We start from the raw sequence: 26,416 nt of genomic DNA, 5'->3' as shown, positions 1-26,416 counted from the left end.
GGGCGGGGGTGGGGAACACACAGGCCGGGCCCTAAGGTTTCTCCTCCTTTCCCCAGCGGCTGCTAACTTCCCTCCCCCACCTTCAGGAGTGGTCAGACTTGATTAAAGTAATTTTTCAAGAAATCGCTAGCGGTCCCCAGGTCACTGCGCAGTTGGCTGCTACACGCCAGAGGCGCGCACTCCCCTTTTGGTCCACACTGCTCCGCTAAGGCGGAAAGAAAAGAACAGGACAAGTCACTTTGGGGAGCGGCTGGCCGCTCTTTCCATCTCCAAAAAGAGAGAGACGGGGAAAGCGGGTCGGGGCTGCGCGCTGCCGGTTCCGGCCCCGGCTCTAGGCTGGCGCGCGCGGTGAAAAGTTGGAAAGTTGGTTGCTCCCCAAGAAGCCCCGGGGGAGGCTTCTTAACGAAGAAATCGCGGCGATCGGAGCCGGGGTCCAGGGCCTCTCGGTTCGTGGCATTGTTTGGAAAGGAGCGTGCTGGGCCGACGAGGCGGGCGCCGAGGTCGGGCGCTTGACACCTGCGCCCTGAGGACAATGCCGGGCGCCCTTCTCCCGATCTGTGTGTTTACCCGGCTTGCGAACCCCAGATCACTGGCTGTATTTTTAAATTTCAAAACGTAACCGACTCTTGGGGCCCTTCCCGGTGAATCCATGAGAATTCTGTGGTCAGAGCTATAAAGGTGTAACTACGCCATCTTATCCCCAGGCTTTAATGCGGGCTGAAAGATTTGCTATCATTTATATGGTTTCCCTGGCCTTTTGTTTTTTGTTTTAAACCTTTTCAGTCGTTAAGCTAATTCACTTTTTCCACGGAATTATTTGCTCTCGGAATATTACACTATTTCAGTTAGGTTTCTTAAACACACAAAATAAATACTAGTAAAAAATTTAAACAAAACCAAAAATGTTAAAGAATCTGTCGAAGCAGCATTACCTTTAAAAACCCAAATACTTTGTCTAACTTTGGAAGCTGTTGTTGATATCTGTTGAAGGTGTTTTTTTACCCTAAAAATACTGTGCAAGTATTTAGCAGAAATAAACTTTTAAAATGAGTGCTAATGTTTACACGGGCATGTTCAAAATGTTATATTACTTTCCTCTTACTCAAGGTGAATTATCCATATTTGAAATGGACGCAGTTCCTCATTTTTTGTTCCTGTTTTTACTTAAATATTGTTGTATTACTTGGAAGTACCTTTATAAATACTTGAGATATTAAGCTATATGTAATTTTGAGTTTGCATTTATCAAAAACATCTCTATCAAAACTTGTGTTCTCATAAATTTAATATCCAAGACTTGCTAAAATAATCCCAATTTTTCAAATGCTTACAAAAATCTGTTTAATTACTAGGTTAAAAAAATTCATGACACAAAGGTGATTGTCATGTTGACATAGACATCATCTAGAAATAAATCACTTATTTCATCTTCACCTATATCTGGTTTTTTGCCCTCTGTTTTGCCCTCTGAAATTTTGCTTATTGTTACCTCTGAACCTAATTATTCCCTTCATTTTTTTCATGTTTTATCAGGCTATTATATACATCAACCGTAAGGGGATGCTGGGGTTTTTTAAGTTAATGATGTAGCTGCCTTAAACAAATAATATATATGGATCTATTGTTTCATGAATATCTTTGTTCTATATTGTGCACTCTTCTCTTAATTTTTGTTTTCAATTAGATTGCTCACTTTTCAATAAGCAAGAAAAGATATTGGCAAAGTTGAAAACGTTTGGAATAAATTAAGAGGCACTAATACAGTGTTCTAAAGAAGTTTTTTTCCATTACCTGTGTTTATGAATGAAATGAACTTAAATGAAAAGTTTTTCTTACCCCAAGCTTGAAATTTATGAGAAAGATTAACTTCCCGACACTCTTACCCTATCCAAGGAGACATGTAAGAATATAGAAAGAGAGTGGCATTTGGAATCATTCACATCTTATTCAGAAATTGAAATTATCCTTCTGTCTGTGTGGTCTTATTTGGGAGGCGGGGCTGTGAAGAATTTTTTGTTTTAATTTTATTTGCCTCACGTCAGTGCAGTGATTCCTCAGCCCCCCAGGAGAGGAACATCATTTCTTAAAAGTTTTCTGAAACTCTGAAAACTGTTTAACATTTGGCTAAGACGTCCTCCTTGCTTCTCCGGAGGTGGTCACTTATGTTTTACTGCCATTTTTTACGCAACAAGTGGACACGCCCATCCCAAAGGGAGGTGATGTGGAAGAAGTCCAGGTGAATCTAGAGATGCTACCTCCTATCGTGGGGATCAACCAGCCTAGTCACAAGCGAATGACACCTCTGCTCTTCCTTTAAAATCTCTCACATTCCAGGAAAGTGCAGGAAAGCAAAACAAACAAACAAACAAAAACGTAAAACAAAAACAAAAAGAAACACCCAGGAACTTTTCTTTCTGCTTCCAGAGAGAGAGAGTGCTGGGCTTGCTTTCCTATTACTGAAGCAAGGAAATCATCTTCCTCTTTATTCTCCCGATCTCAGTTGAAAGGGATGGAGTGCACTATATAGGAGCTTTCATCCCCTCTTTTGTCCAGGCTCTATTTCGGCCTCGCCTCTCTCCTCAGGATGTTACTTGGGCAGGAGGAGAAATAGGGGAAGGTCAGAGTTTTGCACAGAGTTTAAGGAAAACCTCTAGAAAGAGGATATTTGTCCCCGACCTCTTCCACCAGCATCCTAACCCTCTGCTTAATCTGTCTAGCGAGGACCCGTGGAGGGCTGCCAAAATGATCAAAGGCTACATGCAACAGCACAACATCCCTCAAAGGGAAGTAGTGGATGTCACCGGCCTGAACCAATCACACCTCTCCCAACATCTCAACAAAGGCACCCCCATGAAGACCCAGAAGCGCGCCGCCCTGTACACCTGGTACGTCCGAAAGCAGCGGGAGATCCTCCGACGTAAGTGCTTTCAACCGGCCTCTGCCTCAGTCAAGACTGACCTTTGCCCTAACTCTGACCCCTGTGCGATGCCTCAGTTTCCTTCTCATCAACAAGGTCTGCGTGGCACTTGGCAACTATAAGGAAGCTGTCAGGTGGATTTGATGCCCTGCAATGAGTTGGCTTATGTCATTTTCTTCTCCCGAGATGCCCTAGTCCCTAGCCAGTCGATTTGACAAGCCCATCGGTGTGTGTAGCACACCTTGAATGTTTTGGTCCCTGCTTGCAACATCTTTCTCTTTGAAACCAAGTAGGTAACGGCAGAATATTGAACCCAAAGTAAGCCAAGCATCTTCTCGCCTTGATCCATGACTATGGATCAGACTTTCCAAGGAAGACATTTAGTAGCAATCAATAATATCAATCACTGTTATTATTATTTTCCTTCTCTCTTGAAGAGTATAAAAAATAGAAGGCATTCGTACCTATAGATATGTTAGGAACTTGACCCTGTTGTTTGGGAGGATGGGGTGGGGGGTGGGTACAACTGAGTTCTGAAGCAACTTAAGATGCTTACTCACATTTACCAAAATCAGTAGAGCTTTGAGACCCCAGCTGGTGAGCCTGTCAGAGGAAGAATCTGCTTCTGGCTAAGGCAGGACTCAGTAAAAGCATCTGCATCTGCAACTCTGAGTGATGAATTCTTATCCTTCCCATTGTCTTTCCCAAATTTCCTTTCTGTCCCAAGGTTTCTTCCACGCAATAACCCTGAGAGATTTTTGTTTGGAAGGCTAGGGAAGTTTGAACTGCATTTGAATGATAAGAGTATCAGTGACCTAGTGTTTTTATTTTAGGAAAAGTGTACTTTTACATTATATTTTGATTATTTCAATCCAGCCCTTTTTCTAGGAAAATTTTATGTAAGTTTTCGCTCTTCCCACATACTCTCCTCTGGGCTGTGGGCTTCTCTGTCTTTGTTCAGATATGAGTTTCCACCACTTTCTGGGCTGAGTTTTTCCCCTCTTACTAGAGGACTACTTTTAAAAATCACTCTTGTTTTCTGTCACACACTGCCCTGAAGTGATGGTTTCAGTATTTATTGTCTCAATGTCCATGGGCTGGAAAGGCCTTCAAAATGCAAGGAAAGGGTTAGGGGTTCACCTTATATTGCAGTGATTTGCTCTTTTGCTGGGAGCATTAGATAAGTTGGAGCTTCCCTGGTGGTTAGATAAGTAGGTTATAAGAAGCACAGTGAGAGGAAGAGACCCCTTTTAAACTCTGTGATGATCCACCATCCATGGTGACTATGTCTTTAAGAATTTGTGTGTCTGACATGAAGCAACTCTCTGTAATTCCTGTAAAGCCCAAGAAAAATCTTCAGGAGCCATAGTCTCCCAAAGGCCAGAGAACCCTTGGGATGCGCTTTCACTCCAATCCAAGCCTCAAGCATCATCTCCCATTTGAGTTGCCTCTCTGTGTTCTGTGGGATTTCCCTCAGAAAGATGGAGGCAGGAAAGATCAACCAAAAACTTCTAAAAGATAGAAGTCCCAGAAAGGTTCTCAAGATGCTTGAGAATGACATTTTGCAAAAATGTATGACCATCTCTGCAAAGGATTTTTCAATTATTGTTATTATTGTTTTAAAGTCCCATGAGACAGAAAGCTTAAGAAGCATCCCTTCATTCTGTAAATATTATATGGGCACCACAGAGTCAGACACAACTGAAGCGACTTAGCAGCAGCAGCAGCATGAGGTGCCAAGCACTTGCTGGCCTGTGAGATACACAGGTTCTTTTCTCCAGGGATTTACAACCTAGTGAGGAAGATGAGATGTTTGAATAAATAATGACAGCTTTCTAAAAGCTGTTATAAAAGTGTACGCAAGGGACAGCCAGAGGAATTGCTAAATTGCCTAGAGACATCTTGGAGGGCTTCCTGGAGGAGGTGTCATTTGAACCAATTCTTGAAGGTTAAATACAAGATATACTAGCACCGGATAAAAAATAGGAAGAGAGGTGAATAAAAGAAGGACACAAGTGGACAAGTGACAAGTAGTAAGAGAAAATCGGGAGAATAAAAAACACACATGATAACAAATTTTCATAAGAAGCTAAAAGTAATAAGTGGTAATATTCATGAGCCTATCTTCACAGATAGAATCTCCTTGTCCAGACTGGCTCTTGAGCCTATAAAGAAGTTACTGATGCCATCTTCTCCAAGTTAATTTTTATGGGCAACAAACATTTTCTGTGCACCGCCCCCCTGCCCTCCTGCCATTAATCTGGAAAGAAGTAGGGGAGAGTTGGTGGTGAGTGGAGAATGTGTGGGAGTCTGGTTCTTCAAAAAGGGCAGCCAACAGCCAGAGGCGGCCCCTACCCTGTGGGCAGCTGCGAGTGCGTCTCACACCCACCACAGGCAGAACTTCAGGAGTAGGTTCTGTGACCTGCATCCAAGGCCAGTTGGAAGGTTTTCTGGGTGTGTGCTTTGGGTTTGTTTTTAGTGAGAGGTGATGTATATGGGGCATCACCATCAAGGGTTGTGAGTTCAGTGTCTACAGGCTAGGTTCACATCCTGGCTCCTGCCCATGCCTCTAATGGGTCTGAACCTCAAATTTCTTCATGGAGATAACAATTCTTCTAAGAGAGGTGTGAGAGTTAGTTGAAGGGATACATTTGGAGGACTTTGTATAATAACCTCACTGTAGAAATGGTTCATTACACGTTCACTGTGATGACAGGTTATCTCTTCACATCAAATGAGGAACCTTGTATTGATCCTGGGTCCTTGCGATTATCTGTAGTGGCTTTGGCTGTTATTCACGACAACTCCACAGGACCACAGGGAGGAGAGGAGACACTGAGACATACATCCACTGAGCAGGGGACTTCCTTCTCCCCGCTCTGATTGTCCCAAACTCCCTGCACTTAGATGGCTGCTGTGAAGACCAAATAATACAGGAATTGTAAAAGCACTTTGAAAAGTAGAACTTCCCTGGGAATTTGGATGACCATCATTGTCGTCACCATCATCCTGACCAGAGGCATATGTTCTAAAAGACTCTTTAGGGCCCTTAAGTCCTCACCAGGCCCATTCCACAGGCAGAGAAGCCAAGGGACCAGGAATTGCAGAACTTGGCTGGGACCCTCATTATCCCATGGAGTCAGTGACTTCCTGCTAGTAGATGTGGCAGAGACACTCTTAGGTATCTAAAGGAATTATTGGGAACCAGTGAAAACAGAGCCCAAAGTGGCCTGAGAATCTTCCAAAGTGGATGGGGCTCCAATCAAGGGTTCCAGTGACATGTTCTGTCTGTCTACCAAGGACACAGCTCGTTAACTCGGCTGATCAACAACTAATTAAACAAAGGCCAGCACTACTTGTATCGCGGGTCTAGGCTTGTTAGGGACCCACCACTACTTGATGGGCCAAAATGGAAACGGATCTTTAGATCTTAGCAAGTTCCCTATTGCTGGAGGTAGGTAGGTGGAAGGCCGCACGCTAGGGTGTTATGCAGAGGATTCAAGCTGTGGCCTGACTTTGGACCTTGAGAGTTTTCTGAGACGTGCAGAAAGGACTCCAGGAACCAAGAAAGAAAAACATCAAGGTCCAGAACACGGGGACCAGGAGTTAGGAAATGAATCTGTTATGGGTTCTTGCTCAGCAGGGTGCTTGGCCTCTCTGCTTGGTCATCTGCAAAATGGAGTTAATACCATGATGAACTCTGCTTCATGCAGATGTAAGGAAGAGAACAAGGAGGCTGCCTCTTTCATGAGTAAATATCAAATCTCATTGCAGCCACAGAGGCTAGGGCATCACCACTGGGTGATTTGTCATCTTTCATTCATTCAATCAAAATATATTGAGGGTCATGATATGCCTGGGTCCTGGGAATTGGACTGTCAGGGGGCTCCATACCATCTATATTTACTTGTCTCCAATTCTTAAAACACCATTCTTAAGAAAGTCCTGAGTTTGCCATCTCTTGCACTTCCCATCTTTCAAATGTGTGGGCAGGTGTGTAAGACCTTTCCCTCTTGGGCTGTTCTCCTCATAAATGGACCCCTGAACACACACACACATCATTGCCTTTGAGATGATTGAGCTCTAAAGAGCTGCTGCTTCTTTTTCCAATACAAAAGTCCAGTTATATTTATTTCAAAGCAGTAGTCAAAAGGTTTGGGGTTTGCGGTTTTTCAAAGAGCATAACATAATGTGGATCCCTAGGATCTATGAGTAGAGAGAGCTATTTTCAGCCTGTGAACATTCTGTCTAAGTGCAAGCTGTACCTTTTAGCATTTTTCCCTCTAGACCTGAGACTTGGTGGAACTCATCTCCTTGACATCAAAACACAAGACTTCAGGATTCAGAGTGTTGCTTCATGTCTGAGAGCCAGTGAGCCAATGAAATAATAGTAATAATAAATTGTCCTGAGAACAATGGTCAGCCACGTTTGAGCTCCTCCAAAGAAAGGAAAGGGGTTGGTTTTGGTGGAGCCAACAGAAATGAGCAGTGAGGGGCCTGGGGTGAGCCTGCCCCCACCCCTGTATTCCCACCTATAGTTAACAGCAGACCCCCAAAGCTCAGGGGAGAGACATAAAAGTATTTTTGTCCATTGATCTGTCTGTCTGTCTGTCTGTCTACCTGCTGAGTGAAGGCTACAGACCCTATCAAATCTACTCCTTTCTCTTTTCAGAATTCAACCAGACAGTCCAGAGTTCTGGAAATTTGACAGACAAAAGCAGTCAGGATCAGCTGCTGTTTCTCTTTCCAGAGTTCAGTCAACAGAGCCAGGGGCCTGGGCAGTCCGATGACGCCTGCTCTGAGCCCACCAACAAGAAGATGCGTCGCAACCGGTTCAAATGGGGGCCCGCGTCCCAGCAAATCTTGTACCAGGCCTACGACCGGCAAAAGAACCCCAGCAAGGAAGAGAGGGAGGCCTTAGTGGAGGAGTGTAACAGGTAACGCCACCGGAAGCTCCCCCAGAGCAGGCGGGCGAGCACAGGGGCCTGAGCTCCACCCCTCGGTCCTGGAAGGTTGAGACGCTAGTGGTGCTGTGCTGAGTCGCTCAATCGTGTCCGACTCTTTGCCACCCCGTGGACCATAGCCCGCCAAGCTCCTCTGTCCATGGGGAATCTCCAGGCAAGAGTACTGGAGTGGGTTGGCATGCCCTCCTCTAGGGGATCTTCCCAACCCAGGGATTGAACCCAGGTCTCCCACATTGCAGGCGGATTCCTTACCGTCTGAGCCACCAGGGAAGCCCACTCATCCAGCTAAATGTGGCTAAATCGGGCTTTCGCAAAGTGTGTCCCGCAGAACCCTCATTTCAAGTCATTAATAAATCAGTCTAAGAACCATCATCTGCGTAACTTTCTCTTAGGGGGTCACAACGTGCATTCCTATATTAAAGGCTCTGAGAAGTCCTGCAGTCAAGAAACACACTTCACTTTGCTGAACTGATTGTTAACCAGGGGATGTCTTTCTGTAGCATAGCCCTAAGAACTGTTATCCCAGGGAATGATGGAGAATGATGGTCTAAAATATGCCAATGAAGGGAGAATCATGCGTTTGATCCCCCTACAGACCAAGGGAAAGCTATTCCTTAGCCATAGACTGGCTTTGGACGAGACCAAATGTTGGTTCAAAGGGAAACTTAGCAAGAGAGCAAGAATTGGTCAGAATTCCCTCCACTCTGCCCACACTGATTAGAGTTGTTTTTGTAGAGTTCATTTGTTTTTAATGACATGGCATTTTTTTTAAGCTTTTATTTTGTATTGGGGTATAGCCGATTAACAAACAACGTTGTGATGATTTAGGTGAACAGTGAAGGGACTCAGCCATGCATATATATACGTGTATCCATTCTCCCCCAAATCCCCTCCCACCCAGGCTGTCACATTTTAAAGAAAACTATTAGAAAATCCTCTGTATATCCTTTAGCTTCATTCTTGCCCCATCTGCTCTGATTCCAACCTTCACTTTTTAAAAAATCTGCTCTTTGCTTTGGCTAAGACCTGTGTGTTCTCTCTGTCTCTGGGCTGGACCAGCTCTGGCAGGGAGATGATGCAGCTAGGGAAGTCTGGCAGGGGCCTGGGGAGATGAAACCATCTGCCCAGATGTGTCACAGAGTCCTCAGCTGTGCTCTGGCCCCCACTGATGAGAGGGAAGCCCCCCAGTATCCAGTGGTGTCTAAGAATCTCTCTCACGACTGGCCCTGGGGTTTCCTCAGCGATGATGACTGGAGACCAGCTGTCTCTGCTGTGTCCTCATTTATACCTCACCCAGCCTGCCCTTTGGAAGGAATTCCTATTATGTGACTAAGGAATCTGGCTTCCATGGCACCTTTGTGGGGTGTCCAAACCCTGGAAGACCAGAAGTCCGTTCAGAGTGCTATGGAGGGGCTCAGACTAGGCCAGCAAACGAAATGGTCTTTTGTAGGACAGGAAAAATAGTCACATACGGTGTCAGGAGGCTCACCTGGACCTTCCGCCTGAGATGCCTGCCCCTCACCTTCCTCTCTTGTTCAGGAGCCACACCAAAGGCTAAGCCCCAGACTTCTGGGGCAGTGAGCCTGCTCAGAACCTGTGTTCCACACTGCTCCAGCCATCCAGCCATCTCATCAGATAACTACCCAGGCTGGCCATTTCTCAGGCTTCCAATACTCTATCCTTGAACGCTTCATACTCCTTGCCATCACCTACCCCCCGCTCCATGATAGTATGCATATGTGTTCAGTCACTCACTCGTGTCCAACTCTTTGTGACCCCATGGACTGTATGTTACCTCGCTAGGCTCCTCTGTCCATGGGATTTCCCAGGCAGTAATACTAGAGTGACTTGTCATTCCCTTCTCCCAGGGATCTTCCTGACCCAGAGATCGAACCTGAGTCTCCTATCTGACAGGCGGATTCTTTGACCACTGAGCCACCAGGGAAGCCCCCCGCTATCGTGTACCTGGGGCCAAATGCCAGGGGGCCTCCCCACCGACCACCCTCACTTACCGTCTCCCCTCTCTCCTATTCTCAGGGCAGAATGTTTGCAGCGAGGCGTCTCCCCCTCCAAAGCCCACGGCCTGGGCTCCAACCTGGTCACTGAGGTCCGCGTCTACAACTGGTTCGCAAACCGCAGGAAGGAGGAGGCGTTCCGGCAGAAGCTGGCCATGGACGCCTACAGCTCCAGCCAGACGCATGGCCTGAACACCCTGCTCTCCCATGGCTCCCCCCACCACCAGCCCAGCACCTCCCCTCCAAACAAGCTGCCAGGTAAGCAGGGCCCAGCCCCACCGCTTGGCAACCTGACCTTCCGGCTTCTCCCCCCGGGGTCTCATGATGTCTCAGAAAAGGAAATGCTTTGGGACGGTCCTAGGGCTGACTTCCTTCTTCTGCTGAACAGTTCTCATGAGAGTTGCATGTAGCCATGGTCAGATTTCCTCTGCATCCTTGCTCAGCCTCCAGGGAGCCCTGCTCCCCGTTCTTCTCCAGGCTCTTTTCTTCTGTGTGAGTGTGGGTGTTGGGGCGGGGGGGCGGGGGGGGGGGTGCTGCTGACTCAGCAGGTCAGGGCCGCCGCCGGATGAGATGGAGCAGCCTGTCTTGTAGGTGTGCCGGGTCCACACCGCCGGCAGAGGGGTCGCCCGTTCATGTGCATCCCCAGGGTTCTGTCCAGCTGCAGCAGGAGTCGTCCAGGGGCCTCTGGGCAAGGACCCCTCTGCTTGGGGACATCTGTGCGCTCCCAGAGTTAGGGTAGGGTTGGTCACATGAAACCTTGGCAGTGATGAGTTGGTCAAAATCGGCTGAGTACCTACTGTGTGCTGTGTGTGCCAGGCCCCGCCCGGCCTGGGTGAGGATGCCCCTGTTCTGGGGCGTGGGCTTGTCAGGACAGAATCCCACACCTTCCTTCCTGGTGGGAGACCACCCCCATGTGCTGAGGGCCACGTGGGTCCTTCTGGGAAAGCTGGCTTCTTCCCAGTGTGATGAGTTTACTGAGGTTGGTGTGGTGCCGGTGTAGACAGAGCGTGGTACGGTCTACTGCCTGCTCGGGGAGGGGTTTGCAGACGGAGTCGAGCGCCACTTCCAACTCTGGGGATGGTTCTAAACTGCTCTGCACCCTCACCAGCTGGTTGCCCTTCTGCTGGGAGAGGCCTGAGACCGGGGACCTGACCTGAGTGCCAGGGGCACTGGCTCGGAGCCCCGACCTGATCCATCTGCAAGCATCCATTCTGCACTGTGCCCCCACCCCCCACACCGCAGGCATGACCTCCTCAGGGGTCTCTGTCCAGCGTGAAGCCTGGGCCAGGGAGGGGCACTTTTCTGGGTGCTGTTGCCACCGAAGGGAAGAGCTCAGCCACATAGGAAGAAAGTTGGGGTCACTCCTGAGAGGCAGAGAAGCCTGCAGATGATCACTGGCCCGATGGCAAAGTAATGCAGCCCCTCTGCGGTAGTAATCCACAGAGCTGGAGCTGAGAGCTGCGGGGGGCGTGGCTGGGGCAAGGGGCGTTATTGAGAAGACAATGGCCATTGTGCTGGGACCTGTGATCTCCACACCAAAGTCAGGGAGCCTGCAAGCCAAACAAAGGCCCAGTGGCTTTCTGACAAGCTGGGGTTGTGGTGAGGTCACCACGGGGTCGTCGGCTTAGGCATTCTGTATAGTGGCAGGAGACCCAGAGAGGCGGGGCTGGAGGGGCCAGAGCAGGTACTAGGGCCTGGGCAGAGGGCCGGGCAGCACAGCCAAGACACCACCGATCGATCGGCCTCAGAAGGCACGTTCCACTGGACGTGGATTCTCCGGAGTCCCCGGAAGTTGAGACCGTGTTACATATCAGGGAATGTTAGAACTGGGAGGTACTCGGAAGAAGGAAATTGAGGCCCAGGAAAAGGTAGTAACTTTGCAGAGTTCCCCAAGGTGATGGTAGTGGAACAAGGACTAGAACCCAGGGCTGTAGAATCCCACCCTGTGCCTCCCTACAGCACAGACAGGCTGAGTGCGGGCACCAAGCTAGTGATGAGTAAGACACACGCCCCTGCCCCTGGGGGCCTCTGGGCTAGTTGGGAGGCTGGCGTGGAGAACTGCCAGGGATCAAGTTTATCTTTGAGAGTTTTGTGCCCCTTTGTAGGGAGGAGCTGCTATTTATGGAACAATAATTATGGGCCACTGTATATTTTTAGTGCCTACCTTTCTCTCTGCCTGAATTTTAACTCAGTTCATCACGATGGTCCACACCCACCAGGGACTGATTCTCTGGACTTAGTTTTGCATCCTGGTTCTAACCCCCATAACCTGCAGCGCGGCCAGTTCATAGAATTTCTTTCTGAGTTTCCTGTCTGTGAAATGGAGATAGGGTACCTAGCACCTGCGGTCCACATGAGAATTCAATGAGAGACTGTGTGAACAGCATCTTTCCCAGTAAACCATAACCGTTTTGTTGTTGTTAGTCGCTGTTGTGTCTGACTCTTTTGCGACCCCATGGACCGTAGCCCTCCAGGCTCCTCTGTTCATAGGATTTCCCAGGCAAGAATACTGGAGTGGGTTGCCATTTCCTTCTCCAGGGCATCTTCCCAACCCAGGGATCGAACCCACATCTCCTGCATTGGCAGGAGGATTCTTTATCACTGACCCACCAGGAAAGCCCAAACCATAATTACTGTCACCATTGTCGTTATCGGACTTCCCTGGTGGCTCAGACAGTAAAGCTTCTGTCTACAGTGCGGGAGACTCGGGTTCAAGCCCTGGGTTGGGAAGATCCCCTGGAGAAGGAAATGGCAATCCACTCCAGTATTATTGCCTGGAAAATCCCATGGACAGAGGAGCCTGGTAGGCTACAGTCTATGGGGTCACAAAGAGTCGGACACAACTGAGTGACTTCACTTTCACTTTCACTTTATCATTATCACAGAAAGCTAAACAAGTGGTCATGGCAAGAGTCAGTTCAGTTCAATTGCTCAGCCGTGTCCAATTCTGTGACCCCATGGGCTGTAGCACAGGAGGCTTCCCTGTTCATCACCAACTCACAGAGCTTGCTCAAACTCATGTCTATCAAGTCAGTGATGCCATCCAACCATCTCATCCTTTGTCATCCCCTTCTCCTCCCACCTTCAATCTTTCCCAGCATCAGGGTCTTTTCCAATGAGTCAGTTCTTCGCATCAGGTGGCCAAAGTACTGGAGTTTCAGCTTCAGCATCAGTCCTTCCAATGAATATTCAGGACTGATCTCCTTTAGGATTGACTGGTTGGATCTCCTTGCAGTCCAAGGGACTCTCAAGAGTCTTCTCCAACACCACAGTTCAAAACAATCAATTCTTCTTTAGAATTGATGTTCAGCTTTCTTTATAGTCCAACTCTCACACCCATACATGACTACTGGAAAAACCATAGCTTTGCGTGTAGGACCTTTGTTGGCAAAATAATGTCTCTGCTTTTTAATATGCTATCTAGGTTGGTCGTAGCTTTTCTGCCATAGCTTTTCAAGCCTCTTTTGTGACAGGCAGCAGGAATCTATTTCCTTTTCAGTTTCACAGATTGGGGCCTTATTGCTAAGAGACAGTGAAATGTTCTGGGCCTGAGGCTGGGGTATAGGATGCTACACCCCAGGAAGTGTCCCCGTCATCAGCTCCCAGGGTGGGCAGCACATGAGCTGTGACCGTCTCCTGGGAAGTGTGCCCAGGGCCACCCAGATGACAGGCTGAAGCCCAGCGCTTGGGGAAGTTTTGGTCTGCATTCCTCATGATATGCTTACTTCCCATCATGGTCCCTGCAACCAAGGTATGGTCTCTAATCAAGCCCCAAACATACCTGGATGCAGAAAAGAGCTCTACAGTGGCCAAGGAGAAACGAACATCCAGGCTCAAGACTCACAACTTGAGTTGCGAGTCCCCATCCCCAAGACAAAGTCCCCATCCCCAAGCCCCCACCTTCTCCCCTCTTTCCCCTCCAAATCCCAATCCTCGAGCCAGGAGGACAGGAGGCACCTCGAGATGCATCTTCCCTTGACCCTTCTCCCTGGGGAGGAGAGCATCTGTTCTGTACCTGAGCCCCCGCCCTCCTGGCCACGCTGACAGCGCTGTGGCCCCACCTGCCCATGGTGACCACAGCGTGACCCTGGCCCTGGAATGTCCGGCACAATAGGAGTGGCAGGAGGAGCCCTTTGCCTCTGTCAGCGGCTGATTGGTTACAAGGTGCCCTACAAACACATGGTCAGCAGAATCAGCTGTTTTCAGCGTTGCCCCTCCCGGCTTTACAATCACACGCCAGCATGCAGCCCAGGGTTGTCATGGCTTTGTGTCCCTCATGCATGCTTAATTGACAATTAAGTTGGGGCTTTGAACAAGCCTGGCTGCCTCTGATGGGCCTTCATCTTTCCAGGGAGTGTCACAGGGGCACCCTTTGTTTGCTCTGCTTGGGGGCCTGGAGTTACTGTAGCCGGCTGCCAGCAGCCATTTATCTTCAGCCGGGAAGGCCTTTATCTGCAGCCCCCCATCCCAGCTCTCGCCAGCAGGAGCTGTCCCCGGTTATAGGCCCTGTGACAGCCCATTCTGAGGCCATTGAGCAGGCCCGGAGTGATGGCCCCGACCTCCATTCTGGAGCAGAATCAAGGGAAAGGCCCCCCAAAGGTCAGAGAGCAGGGCTGTGGTGAGGAAGCGGACTGGTTGGAGACTGGTGCCTGTATTGATCCGCCCGAGGAGGAGGAGGAAGTTGGCGTGGGATGGAAGCTGGGCCAGCCTTGGCTCAAGCCCTGGGATCGGCTACATCATCTCTGGTGGCCTTGTGTACTGTCCCCTCCTGACTGTGGCAAACTCGCCCAGCTGCCTCCAGCAAGGTCTCTTGGCCTCCTTGCAACACCAAGGGAGGGGCAGAGGTCTCCATCAGCCTTCACTCACCCAACACCTGATCTTCTGTATCACCTTTCAAGGAGGTAGAGGCTCATTCTCCTGGAAATAAAGGGAGTCCCAGAGGCGAGAAGGAGCCTCGCAGGATAACCTTTGGATGCCCTGAGCCCCAAAGCCTCTTTACCCAAGAGGAGATGTGTCTTTCTTTTGTGTTGTTGTTTTGTTACCATTTTACTTCTTCATTTTTGGCAGTGCGGGGTCTTTGTTGCTGTGTGGGTTTTCTCTGATTAAGGCAAGCAGGAGCTATTTTCTAGTTGTGATGCAAGGACTTCTCTTGTTTCAGAGCAAGGATGCACAGGCTTGAGTAATTGCGACTCCCAGGCTTCAGAGCACAGGCTCAATAGTTCCCTGGTGGCTCAGTGGTAAAGAAGCTACCTGCCAACGTAGGAGACACGGGTTCGATCCCTGATCTGGAAAGATCCCACATGCCGTGGGGCAACTAAGCTGGTGGGCCACTACTATTACAGAGGCGTGTATTTCTGTGGCTGCTTGCTCCTCCCTCCCTGCAAATGCTATTCCTCCCTCTCCTAGCCCAGGGCTGTCCTTGTCCCGCCCCCCGAACACCCCCGCCCCACCATAGTCAGATCAGAGCTGGAGAACCAGAGAATCCTGCCTCCCGCCTCTCCCTCATCCCCTGTTACATCTCTAACTTGCCTGCAGAAATCTAACCCTGGGTCTTAGACTAACCAGATCCTGAGTCAGGACATCCATGTGGTCACTCTGACTTTCCCTAACAGTGAAATCTACAGAATCCAAGGAAATCTCAAAAGTGCCCAGTGGCAGGGTTGTGAGTAACTTTGAATAATCAGCTAATACTGATTGAGCCCTTCCTGGATACCAGGCCCTGGGCTGATATTTGCATCATCTTATTGAATCCTCACAACTTCGTAGGATAGACACTGTCTATATCCTTACCCCATTTTATAATCAAGGAAGGTGAGGTGTTTAGAATGCAAGTATTTTGTCCAACTTCCCCAGTGGCTCAGTGGTAAACAATCTGCCTGCAATTCAGGAGACGCAGGAGACACAGGTTCAATCCCTGGGTGGGGAAAAATCTCCTGAAAGATGAAATGGCAACCCACTCCAGTATTCTTGCCTGGAGAATCCCATGGACAAGGGGGCCTGACAGGCTACAGTCCACGGGATCGCAAAGAGTCAAACACGACTGAGTGACTGAGCATGCATGCACATAGAGTTCATAAGCGGCAGAGACTGGTTTTGAAGGGATACACCCGACTTTCTCTTTGCATTACACAGATGCTAAGCACTTTCAAGCATGGAAAGCAACACACAGGATCCTCCCACAGTTCCTTCTTCTCCCACATTCTTACTATTCCTCTTTGAATGACAAAGGGGCTTTAAGGGTGGGGTCTCCCAGTCTGGCTATTTGGCGGCTTCCCCGGCTTATTCCACCCCCAACCCGCGCAACTGTTGCCCCTGACCAAGGTGGATTCTGTGCCCTGCCCAGGGAAGAAATCAAAGCCCCCTCTTCCACCACCCCATCCCCATCTGGGTGGAGAGTTGAACTGCCCTTGCAGTCGGCACTGTCTGGGGCACTAAATGCCTTAACAACTTAATGGGGCTGTGGAGACAGTGCGAGCACCTCGGCTCACCTCTGGAGTCCCGCCCACTCCCGGGGCAGCAGACAAGCTGAGGGGGTTTATGAGGGCAGTTGTAAAAATATTCATCTCCGCAGCAGCAAACCTCCCCATAGAAAAGAAGCCCCATTGTCCCTCAGCAGAAGCTTCTTTTCGTTCAGAAGAGAAGCAAACCCTGCCTTGAGTCGTCTGCTATTTTAGAAAACATGTTTATAGAGATGTGGAGTTCCGGGGTGGCCAGGGCTCCAGTGTTCTCCTTGTAGGGACTTTATCTGACTGCCATTTTATCTGTTGAATTCAAAGGTCATTTTATCTTGCGGGTACCACCCCATCGGCTGCCACTAGATTGGGGAAGACAATCAGGATATTAATGAGATTAAGAGGCCCAGCCTTCAGAGCATTCTGCTGGCAGCCTCCCCCTGATAGCGGGCCAGCCCTGGTCTGCATACAAAGAAGCCTGGCTGCCCAGGCCAGTGGGGCTCCAGCCTCGTCACAAAGGGGCCGAGCAGATACTGGAGTCCTATCGCTGGAGCAGCCCTACCTGCCTGCCTAATCCCCCTGAAGGACCCTTAGGGAATTCAAGGACTCCTTGCTGCCTCCCGTGGGGTCCTAAGGTGGAAGGAAGCTGCCTGCAAGCACATTGCCCCTGCCTGCAGGTTATGGGAGAAGTGTCTTTGGAGTCTGTTTGTTGAAGGTTTGATGGAAACTGACAAAAACTGGGAGAGAATTAAGCGCCAAGGGTGCAGAAACAGGCAGGGAGCTGTGCAAGGTTTGAAGCTAACTGCTCGATAGGAAACCACAATATCAAACATGGATGGGGAGGGGAAAAAAGCATATATATGTATATACCATAATATATGTGTGTATATTTGAAATCTAGCCCCAAAATAAAGTCAAACACATTCAATCCTGGTTATCATCCTAGCTGTTCATAAGAACTTTGCTATAGAACTTCCCTGGTGGTTCAGTGGTCCAGTGGTTAAGAATCTGCCTGTCAATACAGGGGACACAGGTTTGATCCCTGGTTGGGGTAGATCCCGCATGCCTCGAAGCAAGTAAGCCCAGGCACCCCAACTACTGAGCCCACACACTGCAACTACTGAAGCCCGTGTACCTAGAGCCCAGGTACCACAACAAGCGAAGAAGCCCATGTAACACAACTAGAGAGGAGCCCCACTCGCTGCTGCTAGAGAAGGCCCACATGTAGCAACGAAGACCCAGCGCAGCCCCTCAAAAAGGAACTCTAGTGTTGAGGCTGGCAAACTTTCTGTAAAGAGCCAGATGGTGACTGTTTCAGGCTTTTCAGGCCATACTGTCTCAGTCGCAGCTGCTCAGCTCTGCCTTTGGAGAGCAAAAGCAGCCATGGACCAGCTGTGAACAAATGGACATGGCTGTGGTGGGGATTAAAATTTTAATTTCCTTGATTTTTGTGTATCACATAATACTCTTTTTCTTTTTAAAAACCACTTAAGGATATAAAAACCATTCTGAGCTCATAGTTCACACAAAAACAGGCCGCTTTGGCCTGCAGACCACTGTTTGCTGACCTGCGTTCTAGGACAGCGGTTCCTAAATCTCGCCGCACCTTAGAATCAACTGGAGGACTTCTAAAAACCCCAGTGCCTGGCCGTGCCATAGATGTCTGACTATCAACAACACTGACATTTAATACACGCTAAAGATACTCCAGGCTATGGTTTTTCCAGTAGTTATGTACAGATATGAGAGTTGGGCAGTAAAGAAGACTGAGTGCAGAAGTGCCTTCGGACTGTGGTGCTAGAGAAGACTCTTGAGAGTCCCTTGGACTGCAAGGAGATCCGACCAGTCCATTCTGAAGGAGATCAGCCCTGGGATTTCTTTGGAAGGAATGATGCTAAAGCTGAAACTCCAGTACTTTGGCCACCTCATGCGAAGAGTTGACTCATTGGAAAAGACTCTGATGCTGGGAGGGATTGGGGGCAGGAGGAGAAGGGGACGACAGAGGATGAGATGGCTGGATGGCATCACTGACTCGATGGACGTGAGTCTGAGTGATCTCCGGGAGTTGGTGATGGACAGGGAGGCCTGGCGTGCTGAGATTCATGGAGTCGCAAAGAGTCAGACACGACTGAGCGACTGAACTGAACTGAACTGAACTCATGCAGATGCCAAAGGATTAAATGAGATAATATATGTAAAGCACCCAGGATGTAGCAGGCTCTCATAAATGGTACCTATTAGCAGTCCTGGCAGAGCTTAGTGGTTTGGGTTATTCCTCTTTCCTCCTGTTGCTCTTATCTTTCGATCTTGACTTTGAGACAATTTGAGTAGTTCTACTAGATAATCATCTTGGTGTTTGTGGCAGACTCAAGCTGGCTTCTTGGAGTAATTGGGTCTGAGGAAGGCTTTTCTACTTCCAGGAAGGACTGCTCTGTGATAGCCATAGGGCGTTTGCAGTACCACGGGCTTTTCCAATGACTCAGCAGTAAAGCATCTACCTGCCATGCAGGAGACCCGGGTTCGATCCCTGGGTCAGGAAGATTCCCTGGAGGAGGAAATGACAATCCCCTCCAATTCTTGCCTGGAAAATCCCATGGACAGAGGAGCCTGGTGGGTTACAGTTCATGGGGTCACAAAGAGTCAGATGTACATGACTGAGTGACTGAGCACACATCCATTGCCATAGGTTTCAGTGGATTGATGCTAAACAGTGAGAGAAAGCTGGGAAGAACCATGGATGGCCATGGGGTACACGGGGGTCATGACCATGTAGCAAAAGGTCAGGTACATAAGATGACCCTGAATTTCCTCCACCTAATAAGGCATTCCTTTCCTTTAATGAAAGATGTGAGTATCCTTGCTTGTTGGTAATTAGTCCTGGAAACCTGCCATTTAGAGCGGGTGTGGTGCTTTCCTGGTGGAGGCCAAATCTGAGAAGCTTCATGACCTTTGTTCTTAGGAAGGAAGCTCCCCAAACTTCAGGCAAAAGAGCAGTAAGAAGGGGTTGGGTGGACGCAGTTCCCACAGTGAACGCCAGAAACCTCAGATACTCCTGAGGGCTGAATTTCTAGAAGCAACGTTCCTCTACCTGAGCCATCTGCTTTAAGACACCTCCCTAGCACCCTCTGGTCTGGCTTCAGCAGCCCTGTCCAAACCACACCTGTGTGAGTTCAGCCACGGAGGAGCTTGACCAGCAAGGCTCAGTCTCTCCAGTGCTCTCGGGTAGTCAAGAGATTTCTCAGGACGTGTACACTGCATGTCCCTGCCAAGCTGGAGACACACCGTACAGTGTAGTGTCTAATGACTTTCCTAAGGGAAGTCCACATCCCCCAGGCGAGCTGGTCACAGGCAGTCCCTTGTCAGGACCATGCTCAGAGGGGTGTGTCTGGGTAGCAAGGTATAGCACCCCAAACAAGCTTGGGCTTGAATTGTGATTCAGTCGCTCTCTGGCCATATGGCCTCAAATGAGTGACTTAGCCTCTCTGAGCCTTGGTTTCTTCATTTGTTAAACGGGAATCATAATATGTATCTCCTTCCGGCTATCATTTGAGGCTTAAACATGATAAAATGCATCCAGCACCCCCATGTGGTGCTTGACCCGGAAGGAGTTATTGGGTTGACTCAGGTACCCTCAGGGCATCAAGAGATAGGAAGAGCTTTGGTTCTCCCTGAGTTCTGGACAAGGTTGTGGTTTGCAGTTTCACCCTGGAAGAGTTTCCCTTTTCATGAACCCTGCTAGTCATTGGAGACATCAGGGAGAATGAAACTCAAGTATTGACAAGATCTGTGGTTCTCAGATCTGCTTCCCAGGCCACATCAAAGGCATCTGGGGAGCTTATTATTATAAAAGTACCTATATCTTTGGGGCTTCCCAGATGTCTCAATGGTAAAGAACCTGCCTGCCAATGCAGGAGATGCAGGAGACACGGATTCGATCCCTGGGTGAGCCCTGTAGGAGGAAAGCCATTTCATCCCACTCCAGGTTTCTTGCCTGGAAAATCCCATGAACAGAGGAGTCTGGTGGGCTGCAGGCCATGGGGTCGCAAAGAGTCGGACACATCTAAGCAACTGAAAACACGCGCAGACCCCCATCAACTCCTTTTAGAGTCAGAATATGGAATAAGTGGACAGGCAGGGGAAGTTTCAACAATTCCCTAAGAGATGTGGATGGATAGTCAGGGCTGGACATCACAGGCTAGATGGGGCAAGGCTGGAGTCTAAAGGGGTTGGAGGCAGTCTTGAAGGTCTCCTGTCGAAGTAGAAGAAGTGAGAGAGCTGGTCTGAGGGTCCTAGACTAGGATCCAGGAGCCCCGAGGCACTGAGAAGCAGGGGTGACCTTGGACCAATCGTCTAACATCTCAGAGATTCTGGCCGATGAGACCTTTCAGCTCTGACAGGTTATTATTTGGAGACTGGGGCTCCGGGGCTCTGCTGTTTGAAGCTGCAGAGGGAATTTGGCCATTGTGATATTTTATTGTTAAGCTCATATCTGCCTCTCTCCCTCCTGGTCACCCTCACTCCCTTTCTCCTTCCCCATTTCAGGAACTGTGTGCCTTCCACCTTTATTAGGGACCATTAGAGCTTTACAGCTCCAGCAGATTGGGTGGGGCCAGTCACAATAAACAGATTTATAATGGATATAAACGAGACACCTATAACTGCTGAAAATTAACACTTTCAGGACCTTTGAATGGCAGCATGCCTGCCCAGGCCTTCTGGCCCTGCCCGCTACAGGGGGCATCTTTGCAGTCGGCACCTGTTGGATCAGGCTGGCAGTGAGGCCCAGTGAGTCCTTGCTTAGCAAGGATGGAAAACCTCTAGACAGCAACTCCCATTTGTGAAACATCGGTTTACATGGTGGATACAAAATAGGAGCTTAATTTATCTCGGGATGTCTTAGGGGTGGAAGTGGAAATGAGCCTTTTTCTCCTTTTTGAGACTCCTATTTCCAGGTGGAGTGTAGGGTTTGCATTCCTACCTGTCAAAGACAGAGAAACAAGACGAGTCAGTCTTACTCTCACCATGAAGAAGGTCGTCCCCGAACCCGCTAAAACTCCAGCTCATCCAGGAGGGAGAGAGACAGATGCTGAGCTTAACATGCATGCCGAGTGAGAGAAACGTGGGCTGTGCTGACATCTAAGCCCAAGTTGGCTTTTTTCACCACTGAGTTTCCAGCCCACAGCCCCGTGCCTGGCACATGATACACCTTCTATGTATTTGTGGACTGACAGTATCTCTTCCAGACAGCTTCCTATCCAAAAGCCTCATACGTAAATGCCCTGGTTTATAAGCCTCTTATTCACTTTCAAGCTGAACGTGAAATTACTTTCATTCTATTCAATATAGTATGTACATATTATTATATAAAGTATATTCTCCCCTTTCTAGGAACGACGTCATTCAGCTCCACTTCCATGAATACTGCTTAACTGAAGTATACAGTTCACCAAAAAAAAATCACTCACTGTTAAACACTACCAGGAAATCTTCAAAGAACAAGTTATTATTCTTTCTCCCTTAAGTTCTACTAATTTAGCTTGTCCTAGTTTGGTGTACTAGCTTGGATTACTAGTTCAGTTTAGTTCTACTAGATGACTTCCTTTTTCAAAAAATTTATATTGGAGTATAGTTGATTTTAGTTTCAAGTGTACAGCAAAGTGAATCATTTATATATACATGAAAGAGTGAAAGTGAAAGTCGCTCAGTCGTGTCCAACTTTTTGGGACCCCGTGGACTATAGAGTCCATGGAATTCTCCAGGCCAGAGTACTGGAGTGGGTAGCCTTTCCCTTCTCCAGGGGATCTTCCCGACCCAGGGATCGAACCCAGGTCTCCCGCATTGCAGGTGGATACATATCTATTCATTTTTGTAGGTTCTTTTCCCGTTTAGGCCATTACAGAGCACTGAGTGGAGTTCCCTGTGCTGTACAGTAGGTCTTTATTAGTTATCTGTTCTATATACAGTAGTGTGTATTTGCCAGTCCCAATCTCCCAGTTTATCCCTCCCTCCCACCCCTGGTGACCATAAGTTTGGGGTCTACATCTGTAACTCTATTTCTGTTTTGTAGGTAAGTTCATTTGTACTCTTTTTTTTTTTTTTAAAGATTCTACGTATAAGTGATATCATAGGATATGTGTCTTTCTCTGTCCAACGTACTTCACTCTAGATTACTTCCCTTTATCATCTCTTACCAGCATCCCTTGGGGCAAGAAAAGAGCAAGAATCACTCTTCCTGAGTTTCCGTTGAGCTACTGAGGTCTAGAAAAGGGATGGGACTTACTGCCTACCAGTCATATGGAGAGACAGAAAGGAAACCAAGCAGCTATCAGGTCTCGGGGTGCTCCCTACACACGTTGCTGGTGCTCCTGGTCAGTGGAAGCCAGTGATCATCCACGTTCGTGGCCTCAGTGCCCAGCACCTGCTGCTCCCTGGCCCAGCATCCGCGGGCCTGCCGGGTGATCCGGGGCTGTCTGTCGCTGATGATGGTGATGGTGATGACAGTGATGCTGGAGCTGCCCTCCACGGCAGTGAGAAAGGGGCTGGGGTCTGGCCAGGCAAGCATCCCATAATGAGGCAGTTCTGACACTTGCCAGGCCTCCAAGGATCTTCTCGGGTATCACCTCCCAGTAGGGTCCTGCGTATGAATAGGTCGCAGTGGAAAACCTCTCTCTTCTAAGGCAGTTTTATTAGCCCTTCAGTCACAATACTGATGTCTGTTTATGGGCCCTCACTTTTATGTGGACACCCAGTGGCTCAGTCTGCTGATGACTTTATGGCCCTCCCCGTTCCCCAGCCCCACCAGGAGCGTCATGATTCTCCCCGTCAGCCCAGCTGAGGGGGCCTTTGTTGCAGCCACATTACCCTGCCAGCAAAGGCAGCCTCTCAGAAAGGAAACCCCAGGAACCAGACTGCGGCAGGCCTCTGTCTGCCCCCACAGCCTTTAGGCCTAACGATGTCCATCGTTAACCCTTCTTAGTTTCACCTTAGACTCCTCTGGATAAAAAGCCGTTTGAGTTACCCAGGTTGCCATGGTAAATCCCCAGTAATTGATCCTCCTGACCCCCGAATTAACCCAAGGGGCCTAAAACTGCATTCTAACATGGCAAGACTACATTTGGGGTTCCTGCCAGCAGCCTAAACCCTTTAGAAATGGTCAGCTCGTGTTAATGGAGGTGCCTATTCCCACGCTGTTAAAGGCCCCTTGTATATGCTTAGGCCTCAAGAGGTAGGGAAGGATGGGAAGGATGGGAGAGGGAGGGATAGTTAAGGAGGTCGGAATAAACATGGGCACACTGCTATATCTGAAATGGATAACCTACTGTCTAGCACCAGGAGCTGCTTAATGTTATGTGGCAGCCTGGATGAGAGGGAGTCTGGGGGAGATGGATACACATATATGTATGACTGATTCCATTCACTGTCCACCCGAGACTGTCACAACCCTGTTAATTGGCCATACTCCAATATAAAATAAAAAGCTTTTTTTAAAAAAAGGAAGTGGGGAATGGGTAGGCTCCCCACAGGCATCCCACTGGCTCTTTCCACTCTAGATAAAGCACTATCTGGGGTCTCCGGTGGGAAAAGAAAGAGCTGCTGTGTCATACTTACTCCTAGGCACCCGCATTTTGCACCTTCCAAGGTGAAGTTGCTGAAATGCATCAATGCTCTCTCTTCATTTTGATTGTATTTTAATCTCTCTCTCTCCATCTCTCTCAGTCCCCCTTCTTCCTCCTTAAAAATACATGTGTCTCATCAACCTCAGAAAACTCAAGAGATTCAGAGGATCAGTGATACTGTCGTCACTTCTCCACTGCTTGGTCAGGTTGAAGGGCAGGTCATGCATTCATTCCTCATGTCCTCTTATCGAGGGCAGAGCATAGTCTGTGCAAGGTTCTGAGGAAGGAGATTGTGGAGAAGACAGACAAGGTCCTGCACTCATCGGGCTTATGTTCCAGTGAGAGATGCAGCCAAGAAACAAGAAAAGAGACAAAGTCATTTCAAACTATTTGTGCATTATCATGGGAGGCTCAGCATGTGTGTGTATGCCAAGTCACTTCAGTTGTGTCTGACTCTTTGCGACCCCGTGGACTGTAGTCTGCTAGGCTTCTCTGTCCATGGGAGTCTCCAGGCAAGAATACCGGAGTGGGTTTCCATGCCCTCCTCCAGGGGATCATCCTGACCTAGGATTCGAACCCGTGTCTCTTATGTCTCCTGCATTAGCAGGCAGGTTCTTTACCGCTAGCGCCACCTGGGAAGCCCCGAGGTTCATTCTGGGGTCAGTGTGTATCTGGGGTCAATGTGGGGCTTTCAGGAAAGGAGAGAGGTCAGCTTTAGAATAGCTCTTCTTTGCTGGGAGACCCTAGGTAAGAGGTGGTGAAAATGACTTCTTCCTCTTTGAACCTTGGCTTTCCACTCTGTCCAGTGGGCATCTGGAACCCACTGAGAAGCAGACCGTGTAAAACACTTACAGGTGTGAAGACCTCTCAGCTTCTCGAGGGTTAACCCGGGTGGCTTCCACCTGCAATTGCATCTCCAGGCTGGCGTGCTCCCTGCAAACCCTCTGGCGTTTGCCAGCAGAAACCCTCTCTCTGCTAAGGAGCAGGCGTGGTGGCCAAGCTGGGCTTTGTGCGGAGGACAGGCGGAGCTGCTGGCGCCCTGTCCACCTCCCTACCTGAGCCATTTCTCAGGTGCATGCACATTTGCTTCTTTTCTCAGCCAAGATGCTTTTGATAGAAGCCTTTTTCTTTCCTTGGTTACGTTTGCTTTGATTTTTATAAGAAAACCAGTTTGTGGGCTTCCCTGAAGTATCACTCAACTTTTACTCCTTGAGTTCAAGAATGTTTACCGTCCCCGCAGGCCTGTCTGTGTTTCTCCTCTTTTGAATTGGACTCCTAACTAAGCCACCTCGGGGAGAAAGAGATCTGGAATTGAAGCCAGCCCCGTGTTTAAATTGCTTTCATCTTGCCTCAGATTTTTACTCCCAGGCTTTCAGATTTTTAATCTTTGGCAAACATCCATCTGTATCCTCGGAGAGAAGAAAATGTTAATAAGAACCGGCGATGGTCCTGTGTGGCCAGCGAGGAAACTGAGGCAGCAATGCCAGCCTCTTGGAAAGTTTTCAAGTTTTGAGTTCTCAATTTCAAGCCGGGGGAATTGTTCGCATTCTTTCATACCCAAATGAGTGTCTTATAAGTTCACCAGTCTGAATAATTTGTGTCTCTGCCTCTCTCCTCAAGAAAGGGAACTCCTCGGGACTTCCCTGGTGGTCCAGTGGCTACGACTGAGGTCCCAATGCAGGGGACCAGGGTTTGATCCCTGGTCAGGGAACCAGATCCCACATGCCGCTACTGAGTTCACGTGCCTCAACTCAAGATCCCACAGGCGGCAACTAAAAATTAAAAAGTGGCTCCTCTTTAGGAAAAGGAGGAGAGGACTTATAAGGATGCGGTACTGGACCCATCAAGACTGGCTTAATTCCTTTCTGTCGCAGCCACCACCCCTGCCAGCCCAGTGTGTTTTGACTTCACAGGGAAGACAGCTCTGTCTGCTTATAATTGATGGACGTGGTTGTTTCCTTTCTGGAAGCTCTTTCTCCTCTGCACTCTCGCTCCTGCCTGATTTTTCGATTCCCATTTCCAGACCCGACAGGGCCGGGCTGTGCTCTGCGTGAGGTTAGGAACACAGGGGAAGAATGTGTGTGACAGGGCCCTGGTCGGTTGAGTAATGTTTACTCTGTTGGTGGCTGGGACGAGCCCTTGAGCTGGCAGAGGTCCACCAGCCAGAGGAACATTCCTGCATTATCAGGGATGGGTGATTGGCTTGGAAATGTCAAGGGTGAAAGGCATCCCACCGGATTCTGGGTGCAGCTCACAGACCCCAGTGAAAGGGACCCCCAGGATTCGGGGTCAAAGGCCACATGGGGTCAAGCTGAGCCTCTCTCACTGCCCAGGAGACCCCACCTCTTTGCTTCTTTCTATAAAAGAGCAATTCTGGTCATACTTTCTAAACTGACACTGCTCTTCTGTTTGCCCAGCATTTTCTTTTCCAGGAAAACCTAGAGCTTTCCTA

At 48.9% G+C, this 26,416-nt stretch overlaps 1 protein-coding gene across 5 annotated transcripts in view; it reads left to right on the top strand.

Moving 5' to 3' along the window:
- HNF1B (HNF1 homeobox B) overlaps positions 1-26,416 on the top strand; it is a 61,648-nt gene that overhangs the window by 2,388 nt on the left and 32,844 nt on the right. For 3 of the 5 annotated variants that reach the window (XM_005219980.5, NM_001192855.1, XM_059877790.1), the window contains exons 2-4: positions 2,718-2,917; positions 7,590-7,854; positions 9,919-10,154. In XM_005219980.5, coding sequence (XP_005220037.1) covers positions 2,718-2,917; positions 7,590-7,854; positions 9,919-10,154 — 701 coding nt within the window. The remainder of the gene's footprint in view (positions 1-2,717; positions 2,918-7,589; positions 7,855-9,918; positions 10,155-26,416) is intronic. The other 2 variants (XM_005219982.5, XM_005219981.5) reach the window with 1 other exon arrangement.

This window comes from Bos taurus, chromosome 19, assembly GCF_002263795.3.
Source record: "Bos taurus isolate L1 Dominette 01449 registration number 42190680 breed Hereford chromosome 19, ARS-UCD2.0, whole genome shotgun sequence".
NCBI lineage: Eukaryota > Metazoa > Chordata > Mammalia > Artiodactyla > Bovidae > Bos > Bos taurus.
This window is presented reverse-complemented; position numbering and strand designations above follow the sequence as displayed.